Source organism: Callorhinchus milii, unplaced genomic scaffold, assembly GCF_018977255.1.
Source record: "Callorhinchus milii isolate IMCB2004 unplaced genomic scaffold, IMCB_Cmil_1.0 Scaffold7, whole genome shotgun sequence".
NCBI classification, from domain to species: domain Eukaryota; kingdom Metazoa; phylum Chordata; class Chondrichthyes; order Chimaeriformes; family Callorhinchidae; genus Callorhinchus; species Callorhinchus milii.
The window spans coordinates 24,406,327-24,423,358 of record NW_024704748.1 but is presented as its reverse complement, the minus strand read 5'-3'; the positions used below and the strand labels follow the sequence as shown (position 1 = coordinate 24,423,358).

Here is a 17,032-nt window from a genome sequence, read left to right as displayed (position 1 = left end):
TGATAAAGCAAATCTCTCACAGCCACTGATGAGTCTATAAATCATCGAAGATTTTCCTACATTTGAACCCCAGAAACAAGCTGATTAATGTGTGGAACTTGAACTTTACAGTACAATAAAGTACACAACAATACCTCTCTTTAGTGCTTCAAGAAGCACTGAAAGAGTTTTACCAGTAAGCCTTGTTCTCAGCTGGTGAGCATTTTGTGGTGCAGAGGCTTCTAAAAGATGAGATAATGGAGAGGAAAGCATCACAGAAATCACTGCATCCCACTGAGCATTTGTACAGCTCAGTCTGCACATAACCCTTTATCCTCCAATACTATTCTCAAGCATATACATATTCAGTTTTTAAGCGTCTTCCTCTTTATTAAAGGTTATACTCCTACCTGCCTCATTTCTTTGTAGGTGTGATGCCTGAAATCTAGATTGTCTGTTGTTGTGACTTCATTTCGTCTGTGGTAATAGTTATTAGGATCTGAAAGGTTAAAAAGAAAGGGAATTTAGATTGCAGATAGCTAAGCCAAGAAATGATGCTTGTTATGACACCAGGCTCAAGGATTTGTCAGGTTTTCCCCTAACCTGTGCGGGCACAGAAAATTGCATCTTCAGGATTATTTACCAAATAGTGCCCTAACTCCGACTGAGTTCCACCAGAAATCAGTGAGTAAGGTCAGAAGGACCTTTTTGGTGCTTAAAAATGATCATCACTAAACAGAAATCCAAAGGTCTTTTGAAATCGAATTTTACTGCTAACATCTTTCAGAATTGTGTGTATGCGTGTGTGGGTGGGAGGGATTTCTAAATGTATTTTAACCTAGTTCCTTGTGTTAGGAACTGCAGTTTGACTCCTGCATTTTACGGTTGCTACTTGAAATTAATACCCCCAAAAATTTACCGTTTTCTCTGTAGTGCTGTGATATCACATCCCCTCCAACAGCAATACAACAACAACAACTTGCATTTATATAGCGCCCTTCGTGCGGGGTAGTGTCCCGGAGCTTTTCAATGCAGCACTAGCCTCTATCTTAGAACACAGGAAATACTTGTACTGTACAGTGCTTAATTTCTCTCCATAGTTGTGGAAGGTGTACTGATCTGACCTCAGTAACTGGACAACTTGACTGGCTCTAGCTTGCACGTCATGTGTCTACCAATGGGTAGCCACAGGCCGTGTTCTCTTGAGAACTGCAAACAACTCCACTTCTCGACACAGAATGATGGAGAGTGATATTGCCCACCTGCGCCTCTTCTCAGGAGGGACTATAAACACAGCTGATCTCTCCTGCAAACAGGCAAGTGGTGGTGATGGATGCACTTGCTTTGCCGACTGGGATTCATCAATGCAGTTCAGCTGTACTTGTCACCCTCAGCAGATTTGGGTGTTCTGTAAGCTTGCGTTTCTTTCTAATGATTGCATTCTGTAACCATCCTGCACAAGTTCCAGAGAAATCCTTTCTCTTTGCCTAGGGCTGTGCAGTCAGGCAAGCAAGTTGGCTTGATGAGGACAGTCAGCCACAGCTCAATCTCTCCAGTATCACAGAGATCTAGCTAGGTTATTATCAGCCCTCTAAAAGGTTACGAGTGGAAAAGAAAAACACCACCAACAATTCTTACCTGGCATTGGGCAGCCCAAAATCTCCAATCGCATACAAATGTTGCCATTTTGGAACCAACTATAAGGCTTAATCCGTATATAGCGTGCAACCACAGGAGTAGTGAACTCATTGAGCACTGGGATCTCTTTCTCTTGATTCCCTTGAAAAATCTACAGAGAGCCAATAAATTACATAGAATTGTATAGACTGTACAACACCGAAATAAGTCATTTGGCTCAACTAGTCCATGCCAGTGATAATGTACTCCAAGTAAGTCTTCATCCATTTCAATCCCCTCTCTCTAGTTCTCTTCCAGACACCTCCCCCACCATTCACTTCTTCCTCAAGTATGCATCAGATCTCCTCTTGAATGAATAATCAATGTGCTTCCATAATAACTACGACAGGAATTTGTAACGTTGATCTTGTCTGGTTGCCTGTAGCACTGGGAGAAGCTAGTCTGAGCTGCTGAAGAGCAGTAGGAATTTGTAAAATTGCAAGTCCCATGATATGAACTTAACAACAACGTGAGTAAATGTTTCAGCAATGAAGAATAACTCCTATAGTTCCTCTACATCGATTTCTATTAATTGAAACAAACCTTTAGCGAAGGCAAACAATACGATGTGAATGGTACTTTACTTATTTGTGGTTGTGGCAGCTATTAATTGTCTAGACCTCTTCAGAAAGGACAGTTCATCCCTTATGCCCAGGGATAAACTACATCAATATCTAATTCACCCACAGTTGTTATCGACATCCCTATGCTATGTCAGGACAGTTTCTAGGAGAGCCTGATTGCCTTTGACATTTCATTGATGGTACCTACCCTTTTATGTATTAATAAAAACAAAATGCTTCACAAACAAATTGATAACAAAATGATTATATATAATGCTTACTTTCATTTGCTTATCTCCAATCACAGGATGTATTTGGGAACTTACCATTTCTTCAGTTCCATTTTTTATGGCAATCCAGGTGTGGCTGTCGTTGCTCAGCATAACACTGTAAGATGTCACCCAGTCACTTCTACGAAGTAGAAACATATGATGAACAGTTTTCCCATAGCACCTTTACCTGTCTTCTTTTGTTCAGTGATAGATATTTACCCAATACAGTATATGCGTAACGCAAAGAAATTTATTTTAGATAGAACTTAAAATATAATATATGAGAATCACCCTTAATAAAAAAACACTGGAAATTCAAATTGCTTCACAACCCCCATTAACTTACTGTCGTCTTTCCAAGGCACAGTTCAAGCTGAAGATAGAAATTCAATTAAACTGGATCTACCGTTTATGCTATCAATACTGTGTGTACACTCAGTGGACAAGAAGTAATAAATAGTAATAATCCTTGCATTTGATATAGCACCTTAACACATTATTGAGACGTCTCAAAACGGTTCACAGAATATACTGTAGAATGGATCGACTGTACTTTGTGGGCGAAAAGAAATGACACCATTGGTCACTTGATGACCAGGAATTGCAGACTAAGTCANTTTTTATGACTCATCTTGTTATAATGCAGGGTCTGAATCCAAATCACTGGGTTAAAATGGGATCAGCCTGGCTCATTGGAAAGTGCACTTAACACGACGGGAAACTAGCAACCAATTGTCCACATTTCAGATTGAGGTGATTTTAATGAGAATGCTTGCCACCTTGTTAAAAGAAATATTAAGTGCCGGCAGGAAGGTCGGGGATGGTTTTCTTCGGCAAAGGAATAAAGCTATATTTTGTGAGAATTACTTCCTGCCTCGGCCTCTTACTATATATATAGGTTCACTGATTCACTCGGAATCAATTCCATCCCTTCTAGCCAGTACATCAGATGAAATTCTGAATAACAAATGTAATAATAAATTGCTCTGTAGCATGTGCAATATAAAGTGCCCTTTTTCCTTCTGAATGAGAGCTAAGGTCAGAGCACATTGATCAAGGGGGGGCCTGCAATGAAGGGGCTCAAAGTTATGAGAAATAATGGGATTAGTTTACTAACATATTGCTCGATTATTTTGCAGTATTGGATAGAAAAGTCAGCCATTGTAATTGTAATTACTTTTCCTTCCCCTGCCATACCTGGTGGGTTCAATTCATTTTCACAATAGACTGCGATTTTGCATCTGTTCAAAAGCCAGGTCTAAGTTCAACTCTGAGCAACCATGACATAATTATTCGTGAACAAAGTGAAGTACGTGGCTCTGGCATCCTTAATTATTGTGCTGTGCCTACGAAACAACACTCAGATATATTGGTGCTATTCAGTGGAAACTATTTAAAACACGGACATCGCACATAAGCTTACCCACCAAGAAAGACATTGTTAATCAATTTAAACCAAAGCGTGACTGTCAGCTTGGAAGACTTGTTATAACTCATGTAAAAATTGTTGGAAAATTTTGGACGTGTTTCAAAAAAAAAAAAAATCAAAGGTTTTGAAAAATCTACTTCCACCAGCCCTTTGGTATATAACAGTGAGAATCCACTCTCACAATTTAGAGGTCGTAAGTTCAAGCTTGCCCAACACTCCCAGCTGCCACAAACCCTCAGTTGTTTTTTGTGCAATAATAGAGGCTGAATTTTGGAAGATAAGCAAGGAAGTAAATGGATATCTGTCCTGTGTCTGTCAAAACGAGGTACATGTGGACTGAACATTGGTAGCGTCATTACAAAAATCAATGTTCGGAATCATCTGGCGTTCAGCACCCTGTTTGGACGCAGTAGCCGGGTGGAAAAATAAAACACCACCACAATAAATTCTACTGAACCTTATTTAGGAAGCACAATAAAGTTGTTTCTGCATTAAACACTTAAGGGTTGAATAAAGTAGTGTTTCGGTACCATCAGAAAATGTGTTTTGAATATAAGTATTCAACCTAAAACTGTAGCTATCATCACAGACACCTTTTATACTTGTCTGACTGACTGAGTCACTGCGAAAATGCACAAATGTGTTTTAAGAATCATCTTGAATAATGGAACTGGCAGTGTCCCAGAATTCCAGCAAAATCTGAAATAACCTAAAAAAGTCAGTAGTTTAGCATTTTGTATTTTAAAATTTTGGAGGGGGCTTTAGCACTCTCTATATATAGTCAAGTGATGGCAATTTTGGAAGTGATTGCCTGCCATGTAATTCACATGAAATCACAACTTATTAATAACTGTATTCAAACATTCAAAGGGACCAGAAATATATCAGGGACAAGACTCTTCCGAGAGTCTGCATCCAGAATGGAATCATTTCAACAGGAAAAAGCCAACAATCATACAAGCCATGAAAGGCAATAAATTAACGGTAACATATGTCATAGTCCGCATGGCTCAGCTCATTACTTGACAACATCCTAAACCATTTTTGTAGCCCCTCTAGTTTCTTCTGTGGACAATATTTTTGCTTCATCTGCCCACTGTAGCAAATGGCACAATACGGTACAAATTGCTATGAATTACAACAGGAGTTCATGGTAAAGACTCTGTGTTAAAACTGGTGATTCCTTCCGATAACTGGAAATACGCCACGCAAAGCTATAGGAATTCTGATCTCCTTCCAGAACAGGATTCCTATCGGAATGACATACTTCCAGTTACTGGAAAGAATCGCCATTTGCTACTCTGAGCCATTAACAACAGGTTTCGCTGCGAACTGCCGCAAGTTCAACCCCAATCAACAACAGCCATTTGTTAGCTGTTAGAACTAAGAGACACTTGCTTATTTTACGTCCCTTCACCCACTCAGTCTGACATCAATTATAAGAAAATAATCCTTGCATTTGTCATTTACAACACTAACATACAACATTTCTAAATATACAAGAGATTATTAAAAAGTTACTAACCAAATTGTAATTTAGATTATTAAACAATGCACATTTCTACATCTTTATTTTGAAAAGTCAAAGATCTCCATTCTACATCGGGTTCAACTTCTCACCATCATTTTCCACAAGTTGGACAAGTTGCGAGTTCCAAAAGGTACCAGCCATTAAAACCTCCACCAAATAACTTCAAAACGTCATCAAAACAGTTCTGTGCAGACTTGAGCAATGTGCCACAACCTAAATCAAGTGTAGGACTAAATATGCACATCTGTTAAAAAGACACATTTCACAAATAAATGAATGAATATGTGGTGAGTGTGACTAAAATCCAGTTATTCTGGTAGATTTAGTGAACAGGTCGCTCGCTCTAGGTAGTTAGTTCCTGTTAAATGCCCTGATTCTATTTCTGTTACAGATTGTTGAATTGTTGCGAACAGGAAGGAGTGTGTGGTGCGTGGTGCAAAATGGAAGATCGTATTCTCGGGAGAGATTTTGTTCATTAACAGCTCATGAGAAACATATATTATATTTTGAAATCTTTCCATAAATAATTATTGTGACGCTTTCACAGGCTTGCTCAAAGTCTGGGGGGGGGGAGGGTGGGGAAGGGGCGCCACTGGTTGGAATACTAATGGTCATGAGTGCTGGGACAAGTGGTGAGAGATCAGCCACAGCCCAAGCACATCCCCAGACCGAGAAATAGAGAGGGGAGGGGAATTAAATGGGAGAGTCATCCACGACCACTGTTAATCATCTCCCAGTGGCTCGCTTAAGATTAGTAGCCAGGATACGGAACAGGATTCTGTCTCGTCAGTCAAGAGCAGGACATCTCTTCATCACAAGGCCTTAATAAAAAAATTATATTTTAACAATAAATTCTTAACTGTCCGACTGGAAAGTTTCAATAGTGAGACTGGAGCACTGAAAGGCTTTAAAATAAAAAGAAAGTTTTGATTGCTCAAAACTTTAAAGCAAAGGCACACTTCGCTTTGATGGCAAGTGAGCTTATGATGAGAGGCAACAAAATCCCTGGTTAGCTTCCAACTTGTCATGAGCAACCAAGACACGTTTGACACAATCAGTGCCTTTGAACGCAGCTTCTCCTAACCTCAAGAGAGCACTAAAGCCATATTCCATCTGTCATGATGAACCAACTAATAAGGCTAAGGAGTATCATCCAGAATTTATTGTTGTCACTGAATGATGTCCACTTGGTCAGGGAAATATTAACTATGGCTGGGAGCTCATCGATTTCTGTGGGTTGATGGATGACTCACAACAGGGATCAATCTGTCACTTAGTAGGCAACACACTGCCCCTGCTCTTGTTGAAGTCCCTAGGTGAGAGTTTAATTCATTCTTTTTGAAGGACATTATGTTAACCTCTTGATGGGAGCAATTTAGATGTTCACTGGTAGCATAGCCAAGCTTGCTTTGGTGTAAAACACAGAACCACTCTGATTGACAGGCAAGATCCAACTGTTATCTAATGTGAACGAACAGTTCAATAAGTCAGGAATGAAAACTTGTAACATTAGGTTTTAATGAAACTGATCTGTCAGCTCTCAGTACGTGGAATCATTTGTTAATCTTGGCTTAAAGCTAGCTGAGAGAGGAGCAAAGTTTGATTGATTAATAGTTTCTTGTTTTGGGTGACTGATGCAGAGCCCTAATTATTAAAATATTGGCATAAAGCTATCAGAAGGTGACAAAAACGTTCAGTTTGATTATTGCAGTAATGCGCTTCCTGCAGAAAGTGACAGTGACACGTTTTAACAGTCGCACTCATGGAAGAAATTGCCAACCATTCGTATGCTTAAACGATATCCGAGTTGTTCGGATCTGGAATACATTGCCTGAAAGGATGGTGGAAGCCGATTCGAAAACAACTTTTACGAGAGAAGTTGATAACTATTTGGGGAGGACAAGTTTGCAGGGCTATGGGGAGAGAGCGGGGGAGTGGGATTGATTTGGATAGATCTTTTAAAAAATTCAGCACTGACACGATGGGCCAAACGGCCTCCTTCGGTCCTGTATAATTTTATGATTCTACAATTCTATGAACATGCATCTTATAGAAAGAGTCATACAAATACTGCAGTTAATAATGTGATGATTATCACATTGATTAAAAAAAGCTCTTGACCTGCACCCAGAGTAACATCCACTGACAGTCACTACACTTTACAGTATATCCCGTGAAGCTGTTTGAACATCCTCCCGACATGAAAGGCGCTATATCAAATGCAAGGATTATTATTATTATGTAATCAGAAAGTGACCATTGCTCAGTCATTGAAGCATTAGTGGATCCCAGGAGAGAGGTTTATAGGCTAAACTGTTCCACACTACTGGCTGAATGAGGAGTGGAGGGAACCAGGATTTATGGAAATGGAAGATTATGTGTTACAGATACTGAAAGAACTCTGTGCAAGTTGACTGACTCGTTTGTCTAAAAGTACAATCACTATTCTTGACAATAAATACCATGAAGCACTTTGAGATGTTCAAGGACATGATAAGTGATATTAATCAAAAATAAATAATATTATCTAACATTGAAGCTCTATTGTGACTTCCATTTATGAATATTCGAAAGCTTAGCTTGATGATGATTTCTGAAAGCTGTGAAAATACAACGAAAAAAACCCAGAGATCAAAATAAAGATTGTTTTGCCAGGTGAAACGTGCTACACGTTGAGCCGAAGAGCTTTGACTCATCCTTGCATGTTTACTGGAGTTGGCTGGAAAAGAAACAATTTCTATTTGAAAATGCTTTAACAAATCAATGAATTAATTATTCTCTGAAGAAGGTTCACTGAATCACTGAATAATCTAGAGGGAAAGCAAAACACCCTCCTGCTGGAGATATCTAATGAATTGGCTGACTTTTTCAAATGAACTCATGAGTCATTCATCTTGCGGTAATTTTAATTAGCACCTGCGCCATTGATTGTTCAGATCAAGATTAAATGAAACGGATACATCTCGCTCACATATTCCCCTAACATTCCACTTATCATCATAGAATCATACAGCACTGAAGGAGGCCATACGGCTGATTGTGTCGGTGCCAGTACTTTGAAAAGAGCTATCCAATTCAATCCCACTCCCCCGAGCTCTCCCCATAGCCCTGCAAACTTGTCCTCCCCAAATAATTACCTTAGCGTCAGAAGATTTCAACAGTCAGTTCACAAACGCAACAGAAGGAAAAAATGAAAGGCAGCCACATTTCAAAGATAAAACGTTCACAAATGCTTCTGGTTTTAGTTAGTGTGTGTTACAGTTATCACCTGTGACAAACGTTCATTACATGTTGATCATGTCCTCCATTCAGTTGTACAGTGGTGATCAGGGTGAAGGCAACTGATCTTTCTTTTCAAAAGATATTTAATAATAATAATAATCCTTGCATTTGATATAGCGCTTTTCACGTCGGGAGGACGTCCCAAAGCGCTTCACAGAACACACTGTAAAGTGAATTGACTGTATATTTGTGGGCGAACGCAGCAGCCAATTGCGCACAGCAATGTCCCACAAACAGTCGTAGATTGAAAATGACCAATTTATTATTGTTTTGTTTTGGAGGGACTATTATTAGGCTCTGTGTGGAGTAAGGAAACTTGCCCAAGGTTTCGCCCTCTGCCTGGAATTGAACTCAGGTCTCTCACTTGCAAAGCGAGTGCTCTAACTACTGAGCTACAGGACTCCACAGCTACAGGAAAGTTTTTTATTTCGCTTAAAAACCTTTCCTTATCATTTGTACATTGATACAATGTCCCTCACCAGCACCGCTTTCTTCCACCTCCTACGCATCGCCCGTCTCCGCCAATACCTCTCCCTAAAAGCCGCTGAAACTCTAGTCCATGCCTTTGTCACCTCTCGGCTGGACTACTCTAACGCCCTCCTCGCCGGTCTCCCATCCACCACCATCCATAAAATCCAAATCATTCAAAACTCTGCCACCCGCACAAAACTCCACTCTCCGATCACCCCAATCCTTGCCAGACTGCACTGGCTGCCTATCCCAGAGAGGATCGATTTCAAGTCCCTGTACTCCTCTGCACCTCCCGACCTCTCTGACCTCCTCTCTCCTCAAAACAGTACCCACTGCCTCGTCCCCCGAGTCCTCCGCTCCACCCTCGACACCTGTGGCTTCAGCCACTGTGCCCCGAGGCTCTAGAACTCCCTTCCTCACTCCCTTCACCTTACTCCCTCCCTTCCTATTTTCAGGTCTCTGCTGAAGACCTTTCATTTCGACCGCGCCTTTGGTCACCTTCCCCCCACCTCCCTCAGGCTCGGCCCCGGGATCCGTTATTGTAAAGCACTCTGAGACGCCATCCGGCATGGAGGGTGCTTTATAAATCCAAATTGTTGTTATTGTACATTTAAATGGTGTCAGGCAAGATCTGTGTGCTTTGTTCAGCTGCAGTTTACACAATGCAAACCAAGTTATTTTCCGTCCCTACAAACCTCTCATTGACTGATACTAAGGTTGGGATATGGGTTCTATGGGTACTGAGTACTGTACAAGTAATCATGCTTGAGACCAGATAATTAATGTCAACAGGTTATTCAACCACAGAGGCATTTGCAGCCTAGTGAAATAATACCCCTTCCCTTGCCCACTAGCAGCCCAGCAGATAAGTACACACTGAACTTGAGACCTCCAAGTCTGTAGAGCTCAGTGTTTGCAGCTCAGACTTGCACTTGCATTAGCAAAGCAGCAAGCAGGTCAGGAGGTAATGTGGCATTTTAATGAGCCCTTATATTGTGCGTGAGCAACTCTAAACAGGTGATTGGCTCGATTTGAATGGCAGATCACAACAGGATTTACTCTGTGACCAATTCAGAATCAATAACAGGGAATGACTCTTCACAGGGAGTTAGTGTAAGGTACAACCAGAAACCAGATGGGTTCTCGGTTAGCTACTGAATCACTTTTAGTGAGTCCAAACATGTGAACCACCCTTTATTCTAACCCAATGTCAAATACGTAAAACCACAGATCCATTCCCAGCTGGCTCCTGTTTAGTTTTCACCAGGAGCAAAATAGAGCTGAGCTGAATACAAACAAAATCTGACAATATTGGGACTTGGTCTTGAAGCTCCCAATAATTTTAATGAGCTAATCTATTCTTGATCAATTGCAGAGACTTGCTTACAAGTTCCACTACCTCTCTGGTAACTAGCATGCTATAAAACTAGCTGAGCTGAGCTAAACTGTCTGTAGGTGATCAGGAATCATGGAAGAATAACATGACCTATAATTTTAATTGGTGCACAACTCAGGGATCGGTGTATATTTTCAGGTGCAGTGAGTGTCTTCCTGCAAATGCTATAGTGGAATTCAGTAAAATCTAGCTAATCTGAAATCTACCTGTTCAGTCCAATCTATATTGGGGCATGCTTTAGATGCTACTGTACCTATTCAGCAGAGAAACTTCTGAAGGAGAAATTTGACCTTAACAGATCTCACTTTTCTTATAAACTGCTACAATGGGATAAAAGTTTGCAGTGTTTCAGAAGGCATTCCTCGCATTAATTGACATGTAGAGGAACCATCAATCCATCACTCGAGGCCAGGACAATTATCACATTACATACTATATTCCCCCACTTCCCACCCAGTGACAGTTAATAATTATTCCATCAACTAAACAAAGAAAATAAAATGATTACAGTACAATACAATGTACATTGCGCCTTTTATGTTGGGAGGACATCTCAAAGCACTTGACAGTGCCGGCTGAGCACTCAAATTAGGCGTGGGAGCCAATGGGGGTGAGGGCCAAAGGAGATGGGGAGGGGAAAGATAACAAAAATCACAGTCAATGGGGTACATCTTCAGTACAACTTAATTGTTTGAATAGAGATTTAATGTGTACTTTATTCAGCTTCGGCATGACACTCAGAGGTGCTTAACTTTGTTCTAAGGAAATTAATTCAAATGTTAAGTCTTTCAATACTGATATTATTACTAGCATTTGGGCATTCTTGCCTTTTTGCTGCCTAAAAATTTAAATCCTTAACTTTGTGTCCAACGGTATCATTCTAATAAAGATATTAGATGAATCCAAAAGCAATGCTTGGCTTAAACTGTGTGAAACACAGTATTACAACAGTTTTTTTTAGATATTTCTGATCTAATTTTGCTTCATTTCCCTTACTGATTGGCAGTATTAATAGCCTGGTGGTGAGCCAGCCTGAAAGTTAATGAAGATTCTGCAGCAAAATATGCTTGAGGTTTTAAGAACAGCAGGACTTCCAGCCTCCGATCAGCCTATTTTTGTGAAAATATTTCTGCATGCTGTCAGAAGCCAACGGCAAACAGTTTAAAGTGGTGAAACCCTTCTAATATGTTTTGCTATTTTGCTAAATAGTGAATAAATGCTACCTCTTAAATATTCCACAGTACTTATTTATTATTCACATTGCATTTGCATTTCAAAGTAACGCATTGAAACATTCAAGAGCAATAGATGTCAAAAATATTATATAAAAAAGATACCAACTTGCTCGGACTTTGGAGACTAATAATCTCTTTTATTTCATCTTGATTTTCATTCAGTTTTGGTACTTTTAACAGTAAATAGTTAGATGTTTGATGTGATAAGGCATTGTTAAAAAATTGTGTTTTTTCTCACAAACACTGCTGCTGTTGGCTTGGGAATAGTGTAAAGACAAATTTAATGGATCTACTAAACAAAGCAGCAGCTTACACTTTAATTTGTATTCAGTCATTGTCCATGTCAATTAATTTCAAGTAATAAAAAGCACTATTAGCCCATTATAAAAGCTCAATTTTTATGGTGCGTTCTGGAACAAATTATTTCAATAAGGGAAGAAAGCAATGAACTTTATCGTATAATAGCATTGTCTGAATTGGTTGATCTTCATGGAGTGTTCAGTAAATCTCATTAAGCTTATTTCATACACATTTGATTCTACAGAACAAGATCAATTCAATACCTCCACCCTGTGGGTATACTATCTATATACCCCTTCAAGCCCCTCTCTTTCATATGCCTAAACTTTTAAGTCAAGATTTGGGGGTAATACTCACGACCAGAGCGAGTTTCTGCCTTGTGTTACAACTCCAGTGAACTTAGTCAGTCTTCTGGCATCCAGTTCAAACCACTGCGAATGATCATTCCGACCAGCACACCAACCTCCGTCATAGAAATCATCTTCAAAGATGCCGGCCTGTGATATGATAATTCACAGTCTAAGTACAGTAGTTAATCTCCTGATTTTCTTAAACACCCTTTTACCGCTGACTGTCAAGAATAACAATAATAGCAGACAAACTTTTTAAGTTAACAATAATAGCAGACAAATTTTTCTCGTGACTTGAATCAAGTGGTAAGTATCTTCCACACTTAGCTATAGATAGATGGACAGAGCATGTTATGCTGCTAGTCAAACATTCATTGTTCTCATTTTCTCTTTTGTCATAAAATTATGTTTCCTAAGAATTAATTGGTCAATTTTTTGGACAGTTTCCCCGCCAGCCCTCCTCCCCCCCAGAATGGCAAGGTAAAACCTATAATTACCTGTGCCATAATTAATGTATGTGCATATTTTTAATTTTAGCACTGGGCAATTACAATCTACTAATGTTCCAAATTTAAATTAATGCGCTCAAATTAAAAAACTAAAGAGAAAGGAAATACAGCTTCGAAATATGACAACTCAGAGAAGCTTATCTGCAATCACCTGTAAGAATCTGTAACCTGAGTGGGAATCGCTGATGTTGAGTGGGAGGAGATGCTGATAATATCATGATCTGCAACTGATTGAAAAGCCTCTGATTTGTGCAATAAAATGAAATACAATTACCTTGTGCCTGAGTTTTTTTAACCCACACTGAAGCACGGAATCTGATTCTACAAGACAAATGACAAGACTTTATATTGGACTGTTTTCAACCCTCTATCATTATGTCATGGTCAGCAAGCAGTTGAAAGTGACTGGAAAGTACAAGTCCTGAGTTCAACTTCCACTCCCTTTCGCTCCATCTTACATTAAATTATCCAAAACGCAATAAAGTGTAATCCACCTGTAGTTACATTTCCATTCAGCTGCATTCATGCCAATTCGCAACTAAAAGGACAATAACATGCAGTGGGCTCAACGTTCTTGAGAAATCTAATATTGAGTGGTTCACATGAAGTTAACATTATGGGCCGACTGATTTTTTTGTGTGTAAAAATAATTATTCGAATGTTTTTCGATAGAAAAAATTAAAAGGTCATCTGTTTTCTCCCTTACCACACAAATTCCATGCATGTTTTTTAAGTTGCAATGCCTGCTTTGTGAAAGAGAATCCACAACAGAGATGTCTTCCAGTATACTGACATTCTGTTACTGTTGTAAGCTTCTGATAAAAGTGCTATTTGTTTTCCTTCATCTCTCTCACACATAGGAAAAAAAGCAATTGTACCCATTTATCTCTGAGGAAAATAGAAGCTATTGTTTGCCTAACACTTTCAATAGGTTATATTTTTAGATGATTGTCGGAAAATCATGCAGTTTAGTTTATTTCTGCAGAACTATTAAAAAGCAAATTGCCATTTGCTATATTTGAAACCAGGAATCACTCTGTTGATGCAATGCACCTAGTGAATTATTATACGCTTAATTAGTTATAGTCTGTCCCCTTCCCCTGCTACACAAAGTTTATGAGCATTTATCAAAATATCATCTTCTTACAAAATTCAGAGTAGTGCACTAAATGGTAGTCAAAGCCATTATCCAGATGTTCAATGCTGTAGGCCTGACTTCACGGTCGATCCCCTTCAGAACAGCATTGGGTTGGTCTGTCTCTGACACGCAAGGGTTCATTTAATGTAATAAATTTCAAATGTTAACTAAATTGACCAAATCTATTTTGACATTTGTAGCAACATCTGCTACTCTACCTGCTACTGTGGCACTGTGTTCTGCTGATTTTAAACATCACTGTTTATTGTGAATTGACTCAGAGGCCAAAGTCAATATCCCAATCATATTCTGGATCACTGACAACAAAGGTAACTTATCCAATTCATCAATCATGCTTTCATTTTCTGAGATGAACACAGACAGACAAAACGACTTGCAATGGTTCCTCTTCGATCTTGCCAAAGAGAGAAAAGTATCTCACAAAGTTACACACTGTCCCAAGGTCTGAAAGATCAAAAACGCTTAACAATAACATCTCACTGAACCTTTCCGCTTTGATATTGAAGGCCTGCTGTACTTCTCCAGAAATATTAGTAAGTATAGGCAAGCTTTCACTGTGTGCTACAGCCACTCATGTTCAATGCTGTACCAAGAATCAAAAATGTATTTATGGTGAACCAAAAGAAAGATGATTTGTTTCAACTGTACTAACAGAGTAGGAAAGAGTTAAGACTTGCTCTGCCACTTCCCATCACCGAACTCACACAGTGCAGAGCAGAGTGTACAGCAAAAGGATAAACAAGATTTCCTTCTCTTTAACCATTTCTGTAAAGTAATGGTTAAAGTAAGATTTAAGAGCGCCATGAGAGACATTTAATGGAATGGATATACAAGGATGACGTGGGGAATTGGAGATTCCCTCGCAACATCTCTGTTCCGCGGCATTGAAAACTGTCAGTTCATGATGTTTAGGGCCTGTTAATGGCATTTTCTCAGTCAAGTCTTTTCCATGTCGCTGCTTATTGTCAGCACAACACTCCAAGAATAATCTATAACCAGATCAGGAAGATTAGATCACCACTGGTTTAGCACTGATCCATATAAACCTGAAGGCTATAGTTTTGTATTTGTTGAGTTAGCTGATCTCAGCATAGACAGCATTAAAGTTGATACAATTGACCTCTACACATCTGTGTGTAAGGGAGAGGAAAATCGGATTTTTTCACCCTCTATGGCAAAATGTGCTGGGATGCTCCCCATAACTCCTCGCCTGCTAACAATCACTGTCGAGACTCACACAAGAATAATAGTCATATGAATGTGATGCCAGATATGGCAATATACCACATGGAGAGTCAGTGCCTTCAGAAGAGAATGCAGAGAAAAAGTGGCTAGAAAAAATGGCAAAGGAAATAGCCTGCCACTGTTCATAATAATTGTGCAGAATCAATTCTAAATATATTGGAAGGCATTCCTTTGTGAAATAGCACCTCAACATACCTTCTCAATTAAAATGAGTGCTCAAAAAGCTCCGTTAAAGCCCTGTAATTACAATTATTTTGAACTATTAAGAAGAATGCCATGGCAGGATTAAATCTGTGTACTCCACGTACCTTTAATGAATTTTCCTAGATTTATTATGTAATGAGTGCTAAAGAAGACTGAGGGATTTCACCCAACACAAAAAATAATGTTCGTTTTAAGTATGTACCTGGATATTCAGTCGGCCTCTGTGGGCCCCCAAGCCATAACGTTGAGTTGTAGATGCATGAAGCTGAAAATCGTCGATTCGCAAAGTCTCCAAGCCTACAGGAGGACATTCTGTTGAAAAAAAGGACCTTAATTAAACACAGTAATATATCAGTAACACATGCTCAAACACAAGTTTTCCCTGCAACTTACCAATACTTCCGATTCCAAAGGAATATTCATTGCTTCCATCTATTTGAGATATCTAATTGATCTGTGGGTGCATTTTGAAAGGTAAATAAAACCAGCAGCAATCTTTGTTCGATCCTATTTTTTAAAATTCAATTGCGAGTTTAAATAAAGCTTACTGTGTTTTATCTTTTGAACCATTAGCTGCTGTGTGCATCCTCTCGATTTTCATTCCTTACCCTTATTTTACAACAACAACTTGCATTTATACAGCGCCCTTCATTGCCAACGGGGTCTCCGAGCTCTTTACTGAAGGCTGTCATTCGTGCTGGGCTGTGGATCCACACAATGTCACTAACCTGTCCATCTACAACTCCAGCAATCATTCACGAGTGCAGATGATTGTTCAAGTTTTATTGAAAATATTATGATTTCCCCCATCTCTAAATCAACCAACATTGCATTTTATTGCTGAGAGGAGGTCCAAATGCTTCTCGAATCCCCAAAGCTCTATTCATGTTTTCATTACATTATTTCCTTCGCTTAGTTTGAGCAGGACAACCGTATTTACTCACCATTAACTTCCTAATCTTTTAGGTTAGGGCTGAATGCAGCTCACCAGAGCTGGTGTTTATTGTATTAACTGAACAAACAAAACACTTACAATTAAAAAGACCACAACTATCTTGGTTTTATATTAAGCAGCAGCCTGGATCGGATGGTAGCGCTCTCGCCTCTGAATAGAGAAGGTTGTGGGTTAAAGCCCCGCGTTAGAACTTGAATGCGTGTACTGTCCCGCACCAGGCTACGCGACCACATCACTCCCACCCTCGCTCGCCTCCACTGGCTCCCCATCCCCAGAGGATCGAATTCAAGATCTTCATCCTCACCTACAAGGCCATTCACGGCCTCGCTCCCTCCTACCTCTCCGATCTACTATTCCCCCTACTTACCTGCCCGTACCCTCCGTTCCTCTGGCTCCGGTCTGTTCCACATCCCCCGCCCCAACCGCCCTTCAGCCTCTCAGCCCCGAGGCTCTGGAACTCCATCCCCCAGTGCCT

General features: G+C 39.7%; 1 protein-coding gene across 1 annotated transcript in view; it reads right to left on the bottom strand.

Moving 5' to 3' along the window:
- The window catches only part of cpxm2 (carboxypeptidase X (M14 family), member 2), a 42,786-nt gene that overhangs the window by 13,484 nt on the left and 12,270 nt on the right, over positions 1-17,032 (bottom strand). The window contains exons 3-7 of the mRNA XM_007903937.2: positions 15,805-15,914; positions 12,493-12,632; positions 2,546-2,630; positions 1,618-1,768; positions 390-478 (exon numbers count right to left, since the gene is read on the bottom strand). Coding sequence (XP_007902128.1) covers positions 390-478; positions 1,618-1,768; positions 2,546-2,630; positions 12,493-12,632; positions 15,805-15,914 — 575 coding nt within the window. The remainder of the gene's footprint in view (positions 1-389; positions 479-1,617; positions 1,769-2,545; positions 2,631-12,492; positions 12,633-15,804; positions 15,915-17,032) is intronic.